The 9,310-nt window shown below is 52.1% G+C and overlaps 1 protein-coding gene across 1 annotated transcript in view; it reads left to right on the forward strand.

Moving 5' to 3' along the window:
- The window catches only part of ELAVL1 (ELAV like RNA binding protein 1), a 38,921-nt gene extending 37,164 nt beyond the window's left edge, over positions 1-1,757 (forward strand). Inside the window, exon 6 of the mRNA XM_023244561.2 lies at positions 152-1,757. Coding sequence (XP_023100329.1) covers positions 152-476 — 325 coding nt within the window. The 3' untranslated portion in view covers positions 477-1,757. The remainder of the gene's footprint in view (positions 1-151) is intronic.
- The last annotated feature ends 7,553 nt before the right edge of the window (positions 1,758-9,310 follow it).

Consider the following 9,310-nt stretch of genomic DNA (forward strand, 5'->3'; position numbering starts at 1 on the left):
TGACCCTCTGGGCAACAAGTGTCTCTCCCCAGGGTCCACGGTCTGTAGTGCAGGGAGCCCCCTCCCCCCACGCTGAATTCCTGCCCGTGACGGATGGGGGCGCGCCGGCCTGCATGACCTTGACCTGCATGCTGTGCTCTCTGTTTGCTAGGTTCTCCCCTATGGGTGTAGATCACATGAGTGGGCTTTCTGGTGTCAATGTCCCGAGCAACGCGTCTTCGGGCTGGTGCATCTTCATCTACAACCTCGGGCAGGACGCCGATGAGGGGATCCTCTGGCAGATGTTTGGCCCCTTTGGGGCGGTCACCAATGTGAAAGTGATTCGCGACTTCAACACCAACAAGTGCAAAGGCTTTGGCTTTGTGACCATGACAAACTATGAAGAAGCCGCCATGGCCATAGCAAGTCTGAACGGCTACCGCCTGGGGGACAAAATCTTACAGGTTTCCTTCAAAACCAACAAGTCCCACAAATAACTCGCTCATGCTTTTTTTTTGTACGGAATAGATAATTAAGAGTGAAGAAGTTGAAACTTTTTTGTTAGTGTACAACTCATTTTGCGCCAATTTTCACAAGTGTTTGTCCTAGTCTAAATGAGAAGTGAAGAGGTTTTTATACTCGGGGATGCAACCGACATGTTCAAATGTTTGAAATCCCACAATGTTAGACCAATTTAAGTTTCTTAAGTTATTTCCTTTAAAATATATATTAAACAGAAATCTAAGTAGACTGCATTGACTCACCAGTCCCTCGGGACGGTGGTGAACCTGAAGCATGCTTTACCCTCTAAGACTGTCTAACACTCATTTCATTCGGTGTCTCCACAAACTGGATTTAAAAAAAAAACAAAAACAAAAACAAAAAAAAACAGAAAAAGGAAAAAACAAAAAACAAAAAAAAAAAAGACCTGACCTTTTAGTTCTAGTTTCCAGACTAAAGATGTTAGACAGATGCTGAGTGTGTGCTTTCCTCAGCCGCTTCACCATTTTTAAGCGATTTCTGCTTTTGGTTGACGGGAAATTGCTTTCCCGAGCAGATGCCATTGCCACCTCCTGCTCCCTCAGCCCCGGGCCCTGCAGGGGTGCCCGCCGGGGGGGGGGGGGGCCGCCGCTGGGGAAGGGGGGCCGCACGTTGGGCCCTCCACGGAAGGACTCGAACAGGTCTCCTAAAGCCCAGGCGCCAGTGGGAACGGACCAAAGAGTTTCCGGGAAACTCCAGTATATTCCCCAGTCAGACCTAGCTCCCGGCACGCCCGAGGATGTGTTGCTACCCTGACATCCCGCATTTCTGTCCACACACGGCATGCACGGTGCCCCGCACATCGGACACCGGCGTTCCCCATCGTTTCGCCAGTCCCTCAGAGCATTTCACACGGCGCAGGTGCGGAAGACCGCTCCATATTTTACGACCCCAGAAACATTTGAGCATTGTATTTCTCGCATCCCTTCTCGTGAGCGCTAGACTTTGTTTTGTTTTGTTTTGTTTTCTATTTTAGTCGGATTTTGTTTTGAAACTTTGCTTTCGTATGAACACTCAGCAGAAAAGTACTTACTTCTTGCCAGTTATCTATTAACAACAACGAGAGAAATACCCCTTTGATTTGTAGTTTTAAAGATTAACCCTCCCAAGTTCTCTTCATAACTGCCTTGACATTTTGGGTTGTTCTGTTCTGTTAATTTTCTTTTGCTTTTTTGTGTTTTTTGTTTGTTTTTACTTTTGCATTTAAGACCATTAAATTTGATTTTGTTTTGCTCGAATTTTGTTTTGTTTTTTATTTTACCTTTTCTTTCTTTTTGGCTAGGTAAGGTACAGATGGCCAGCATTCAGGGAGGATTTATAAGTCCTTAAGAAACAAAAACTTGCCTGGAGACCAAGCATTTGCACATCTGTGACGCAGGAGTGCACAGTCACAGATGGCACGTAGTTTTAAAACGGGGGAGCCGGTAGGGAGAGGCAGAGAGTGAGCCTGAGAAGGGGCAGGGCCAGATCTCCAGGCACCTCCGGAGTGTGAGCTGACTTCCATAACTGTCTGGTGTTTAGAGAGGACCAGAAACAGGGGAACTCAGTACCAGCAGTTTTTAGTCTCTACAAAAGGCTAAAAACGGGTACCAGTGGGCAGTTTTCGTTGATCGGTGTCATGGAATTGCGGCATTATCTATTTATCTACCTGCCTACCTACCTATTTATTTATTTATGTATGTATGTATTTATTTATTTATTTATTAAGTGGAAAAAATTGGGCACAGCCTTCTCCAGAGCAGGTCAGTGTTCTGAGAAGCCCCCGGACAGTTTGAGGCTCCCCGTTTCCCTCAGACTCCGTTGAGGGCCTGCCGACCGCTTGCATCGTCCTCCCCAACTTGAGATGTTGCCGTGTTCTCTTCCCACAGAAGGGCCAAGTGCATACCTTGAGGCCTTCTCATGAGCTGGCCACGTGCCACGGAGGACCTCCCCCTGCCCCATCTCACCCCCAGCAGAAGTTTCCAGACCCTGAGTCAAAGCCAGCTTACGTGCCCCCTTCTGGAACCCAGAACCGAGGCCCGTTTGTCTGGATTTGACACAGAGTGGGTCCCCACTCTGTCCACCCCAGCGCGCCCTTCACCACAGACCGGGATGTTTTCCTGGAAGAATATGCCTTTCAGGTTGCGCTAGCCTTGGGCCAAGCATCTTCTCTGCGAAGGTGAGATTCCCAATTCCGAAAGTGACCCTTCGGTCTCTTCCTTGACACACATTCCTGCCTGCCCTCACTAGTGTTGGATTTCTTACTCAGATTCCCGTCGGAAGCGTAAACTGTGAAAGACAGTAGGCTCGAAGCCAGCACTGGCATTTCCCTCCCCTCCCTGCTATCTGGACCATATCGATTATTCTGATATTGGCACTGAGGAGGAGGAGGAGGAGGAGGAGGAGGAGGAGGAGGAGGAGGAGGAGGAGGAGGTGGTGGTGGAGGAAATGAGCCTTTGAAAGCGGCCCAAGGGGTAAAATTGTCCTTTTACGTGGTCTCTACTCTTTAAACGGCCTTCTAGCTAAAACCCCAGTGCATTTCTTTGGGAGTGTTACTTTGCAAGTTGTGTGGAAGGATTTCACTTTTGACATGTGACTTAACCCTGAAAAGCAATTGCCACTCCATCGAGGTACCAGATGTTGGCCCTGTGTCCGAAAAGTCCCATCAGATCTTCCTCAGGCTTGTTTGCAAAAGGAAGATCCCATTTTTTTAAAAGTCAGGATCCAAAAGCAACTGTTTTTTAAAAAAATTTTTTACATAGATCTATCACATTTGTATTTCGCAAAATGAGTGCTCTCCTTTTATTTGGGAATTTTGATGAAAAAGAATAAAGAGTAGATGATGTTAATTTATCGAAAGTTTGGTTGGGTACACAAACACCAAAGAGGCTTTGATAGAATTTTCTTTTGGCCTGCGTAACTTCCCCTGATAGTTGTTTGCTGAGAAGCTCCCAGATTTGTGAACCTGGTTCCAGTTGAATTATTCATTTTTTACGCTCTGGCTCTGCCCTTCTTTAGTTTTTCATTGTAATATGCCAAGCTGTGGTTTTCTACGCTGGCTGTGCCTCTAGTCGCACGCCCTGTGACTGGGTTCCCCTTCCCCTTCCCCGCCCCCTGCCCCCCCCCCCCCCCCGACTGCCACCATCTTGCCAGAATAGCTGCAAGACGGGCTTTCTTGGCCTGTGGGCAGATGGTGCTGTGTGGGCTCCACCTTCTTTGTTCCCCGAAGGTGAGTCTTTTCCCTTTGCCAAGGGCAGCTGCCTTAACCTTTGAGAGTCTGCGCTTGGCGTTAGTGCTGGAAACCCAGCGCGCAGGGTCTGGACCGTGCTGCTGTAGGGAGCTCTCTGAGCTGGCAGCCGGGCAGGGGGCGGTCCCTGCTGGATCAGACAAGTCGACGAACCTGAAGACAGTTCCTGGCAATAACTTGTCCTGGTTTGCTCCCACACTAGGACTGTTGACCGACCCCCAAGTCTGCTGTCGGACTTGAAAATCAAAGTTAACGTCACCTAGCTGTTGTGTTTTCACATCTGATCCAGCCTGGCTTTATTCTCTGTGCTTTTTGCAGCCTCCCTGGGTTGGATGAGAGAAAGAATAAGCTGCCAAAGGTCTATTTTCCCCAGCCCTACCCCTGAAATCCTTCCCGCCTTCCCAGGACCTCTGGCACCTCTGGGACCTGAGGCAGCTCCTCAGGAAACACCTCCCGCTGCCCGTCAGATTCCCAGGCCCGGCCCCCAACTCGAGTCCCAAGTGCTTGCCGTTGAGTGGCATTGATAACTGACCCTCGCTTGCAATAGCCGTAGATAGACCCTGAACCCCGGACACCCGCCCTCCCCGCCACAGCCCCCCTGTAAGGTTCACATCTCCCAACCTTTTCATTTGCCTCTGACTTCTAATGATTGTATCGCATATTTTCCCACAGCCTTTTGGGGACATAGTTTTTCGTTTCCCGCTTGGTCATTACAAACAAACAAACAAAAAACCCAACAAGTTACTTGTAGGGCACCGCAGGGACCCAAGTTAGGCTCACGGATGGTTCGAGCAGCGGCTTTGCGAGGATTGTGTTGCATTCCGCCAGGAGACCAGGCTCGTCCGCTGGGCGGGGCCGCCTCTTTACCATGTAACGTTGCGTTTACAGTGACTTGCTCTGGGGGGCGGGGCGCTTGACCAGCTGGCTCCCGTGTTGTGCAGTAGACGGGCAGACGTTTTGTATATTAGCGTGTTTTAAGTTATTGATTTGTTTTATATGAAATAATTTATTTTTCAGGTACCATCTTTCCTTTTAACTTTGTTTTTACATGGGTTTGTTTTCAATAAAGTATGACACTGCTGTCCAAAAGCCACCAATAAAACGAATCCCCTTGTGTTCTTTTGAGGAATGTTTATGTAACTAGCTCTTTTTTTTATTATTTTCAGGGAAAAACAAAAAACAAAAACAAAAACAAAGCCCTTCTCAGTTCTCCCTCTCCCCATTTGCCTTTTTATCCTTGTGAATAAATGTTCTTTAGTGTTCTAGGAGGAAAAAGCAAACCTAGATTTTGATAATCCAGAAGATTTCAGCTTAATAAGGAAGCTTTGAAAGAAGACCGTTTTTCAAAATTTTAGTGAAGTGTGACTATTTTCTGTCAACCGCTTTCTCGAAGAGAGTGACACTTTTGCACCATTTTCAGAGTTTTTATAGAGATGCCAAATTGATATATTTACATGTAATGGAAACATGAAAACGTTTTATTAAACAATTGTTCATAGCTGTGTAGACATTTTAATTCAGCTTCCAAAGCTCTCAAAGCGTATTTTTTGGAGTACGGAGCGATAATCGGGTTGGGGTGTTGCTTACGCTTCCCAGTGACTCGACTGTCCGAATACTTCGACCTTTCCGCAGGGATCAGGTTCGTGTTAAACGCTGTATGTTAACCATGACTGGAATTCTGTGCTATTTTGGTAATAAACGAAGTGGGCTCGTTGAGACGTGGTGGTGTGGGGGTGATGGTGTGTGATCGTTAGCGGCCAAGCTGAGCGAGGCGCCGGCCGGGGCTGCAGGTGACTTCCTCCCGCCTAGGTGAGCGAGGGCGGCCTCCTGCCAGGCTGTCCCCTGTGTGCCAGGCCACAGAACCCTGGGACAGCCCCGCCCCCGGGGGGGGGGGGGAGAGGGGAAGGCCCCGGACTGTGTGACCGGCTTTCCCCCACCACCCGCTGCCTCTGCCCGGGTGTGCCCCTTCCCTGGACGCACTCACCAGCCAGCCCCCTCCCCTGCGAGACCCGGGGCCTCTCTTCTCCAGCGCTTCTCTCAAAGGTTTGTGGGCCTCCTTGTGTTGTCCCTGGGCGTTGCCTGTCCATCCCTTCCCCGTGGCCCTGTGGCCATTCTGACACTAATCTCCTTTGGTGATGGGAGAGTGACTTTTAACTCCCCTGGAGGCACAGCAGAGCTCGAGGGCCTTAGGGTCAGAGTCTGCAGTCTGAATCCCGGTTCTGCCCACTCCCTGGTGTGCAGTGCGGACAAGCCACCGACTCTCTGGGTCTCCGTTGCCCCCTCTGTGAAATGGGGTCCGTAACGCCCACCCATCTGGCTCTTCTCCAGATGTGGCTAAGTGGCCCCACGGGTGGCACTGTAGCAGGAGGTGGCTCCAAGGGTGTCCCTCGGTTACTCAGACCCAGCGGCCAGCTTGGGGCTCCCAGCAGGAGCTCCTGGGGCTTCTGGGCAGCCTCTCGGGTGTGGGCCGTCCTGGTCACCAGGGAGGAGGGATCTGGGTATCAGCCCTTCTGCGTGTGTGTGGGACACAGGACTGGCTGGATCAGAGTGTGTGTCCACCTTCTCCAGAAGCTTCGTTTCAAAGCAGATTTGGCCTCAGCAGGTCTGGGATGAATCGGAGCATCTGAATTTCTAATGAGCTCCCCACCCCCACCCTGCCCGCTGGTGATGCTCATGCTCCAGGGACCCACTTTGACAAGCAGAAGGTTTAAGAGGAGGCTGTGAGTGCCTTAGGGAAGCCTGCCAGCCCCCACCCCCCACCACCTGTGGTGATGGCTTCCGCTTCCCCCTCACCCCCAGAATGCGGGGCCCTGAGAGATGGAGCCCCGTGTGCAAAGTGGGGGAGCTCTCGCCACCAGACTCTCTCCTCTCGGGCTGCTTTCGTTTTTTCTTTCCGTTCAAGGTCAAGGTGCTGAGAGCCTGCATCCCTTCATGTTTGAGGTTTGGGTCTTTTAGCTTACAGCCTCAGTAATGTCTTTGCGCAGTTTAAAAGGATTTCCAGAAGAGAAGGGAGAAGATCAGCCCCCGGTGTTGTCTGGGAAACCACGGTTTGTGTGCAAGGAGAAGAAGAGCCAAGTTGTGACGTGAGGGTGTCTTTTCCTGGGGGGCGGGGTACCGGGAACCGACCCCCGATCTTCTGCCACTGGCCTGGAGCCTCTGACCGGCGGCAGCCCCCGGCTTGGGAAGCCACGTGGGAGCCCTGCACCACAGGTAGCGCCGGCCTGGGAGCATTTCCCCCAAGTCCGCACCCTGCTTTCCCACGGCCGGGGCCTGGCAGACGCCAGGGAGAACCAGCCTGAAGATCCCCTGCCCGAGTGGGGGTGCCAAGAGCCGGGCAGGCGGGGCAGCAGGGGAGGGGAGGGCATCGGAGCGGGAACCTAGCTGACCCGGGAAGAGTTCCCAGTAGCTGGAAGGTGGTGATGGGCCGTGATCGCGACTCTTAGCTCTTAGCCATGCCGTTCGTTCGCTTTGCAAAGTACTTCACTGCCCTTCGTGGGCACGTGCCTGTGAGGGAGGTGTTACTCTTAGTGTTGTTCGCGTACCCATTTTACAGATGATATGACTGAAGCTTAGCTGGTTGGAAAACAGGTCATGAGTGCCGGTTTTTTGTTTTGTTTTGTTTTGTTTTGTTTTAACCAGTTCAGTATAGAGCATTCTAGGTTTGGGCTGCCCCTTAGTTTTGTGAGCATAAGTTTCCAGAAATAGTCTGTGCAGGGCCTGGAGCTCCAGGACCACCAGGGGCCCCTCGGGAAAGACTCAGGAATCCAGGGCAGGAGGGCATGCTGCCTCCCAGTTTTTAGCCACAAATGAATGTTTCGGCCACATAAATAAAATTGCCACGTCCCAAGGAAACTGCCGCATGGGTCGTCACCAAGTGCGGATGGCGTGATGGGCATGATGTGACTTGCCACACTGAACTCGCGGCAACCAGGAATTTCCCACAGAGGCCCCTCAGAAAGCCGGGGTGCCCAACCCAGGCCCCCGGGACTCCTGAGGGGAGTCACACGTGCTCAAACAAGAGGCTCTGGGGCAGACACTCTGAAGGCAGGTGTAGACGTGCACACTGCCTTTCCCCAGGGCGGGGGTGGGGGTGGGAGGGTCGAGGGCTGCTCAGTGTGTCTGCCTCTGCAAGGTTCACAGGCCTCCCCAGCAAGCTGGGCCGAGGAAAGGCAGTGGGGGCCTCGAATGCCGAGGCCACTGCCAGCCGTGAAGGGGGACTAGTGCCCATGTCCCTCCCCTGCGGGGAGCGGCTGCCCTCTCTCAGCAGTTGTTTGGACAGGATGAGGGCTGGGAGCCACCAAGGCCACCGCAAGGGTTTTCACAGGGCATCTGTGGTGTGTGTGCTGACCGGGGACGCCCGGGCTGACAGACAAACGGACCACAGCACGGCGGTTCCAGGTGAAAATTAGAAGTGAGTGAATAAAGGAACTCTTAGAAAGGGATGTGTCCAAGGTGGAGGGATCACAGTCCCCCGGGGACCATCAGTGGAAAATACGGACGTCCCGAGAGACCTGGTCTGAGGTGGAACATGTCAGCTGTGGAGGTATCTGGGGCCCGGACCCACGGACCCACGCAAGCACAGACCTTAAATCTGCTTTGTCAAAAGGCTTTCAGAGTGTGTGTGTGTGTGTGTGTGTGTGTGTGTGTGTGTGTGTTTGGTAATTTTTTTTTAATCTTAAAACATTCCACTCATCTGCTTTTGTGACTGAAGAACAAAATCTCAGTATTTAGCAAGTTATTTTTAAACCCTCCAGCCACACAAAGCTGCAGTCTTAAAACATTTTGAATTTAAAGAGATTGTGTGGAAAACGTGGTGCTTTTAATCCACCCTGCCCAGTGCAGGTTATATCCCCAAAAAGCCAGGAATCGGGTGGAAGGTGTGGCGGCTTGGCCAGGACAGTGGGGGCGGGGGACAGAAGGAGAGGACAGGGCCCTCCCAGCCACCCCCGGCGGCATCCTGCGGGCAGGCGGGGGTCTCACGGTCCCCGGCATGAGTCTCAGAGGAAGGGGGGCCGTCCCCCTGTGCCTTCACATCGTCTCCCCTGTGTGTGTCCGTCTGTCCAAATGGCCCCTCTCTACGACTTCAGTCCATTGGGTCAGGACCCACCCTATTGACCTCATCTTAGCTCATCTCCATTGACCTTAGTAAGGTCTCTAAGTCACTTGCTGAGGTCCTCGGGGTCAGGATGCCAATCAGGGGACACAATCCAACCCATGACCGGCCCCTTCCACGGTTTGTCACCAGGCCTTCTCTGGTCTCCCCCAAAGCAGCGAGTGCAGTGGGGGTTCATCGTGTGCCCCCCACTGAGCTCCGCTCGGTGACTTTCAGGGAGGAGACTGACCAAGCTGTCTTGTCGCCTAGAAGGATTTCTCCTGCTCGATTTCATGTGACAGTGGCCAACAGCACAGACTACGTAATCTGTGAGGCTCAGCGCAGAATGGAAATGCGCTTTGTTCAAAAATCTCAGATCTGGGGCGCCTGGCTGGCTCAGTCAGTGGAGCGTGTGACTCTTGATCTCGGGGTCGTGAGTTTGAGCCCCATGTTGGGCGTAAAGCTTACCTAGA

This window comes from Felis catus, chromosome A2, assembly GCF_018350175.1.
Source record: "Felis catus isolate Fca126 chromosome A2, F.catus_Fca126_mat1.0, whole genome shotgun sequence".
NCBI lineage: Eukaryota > Metazoa > Chordata > Mammalia > Carnivora > Felidae > Felis > Felis catus.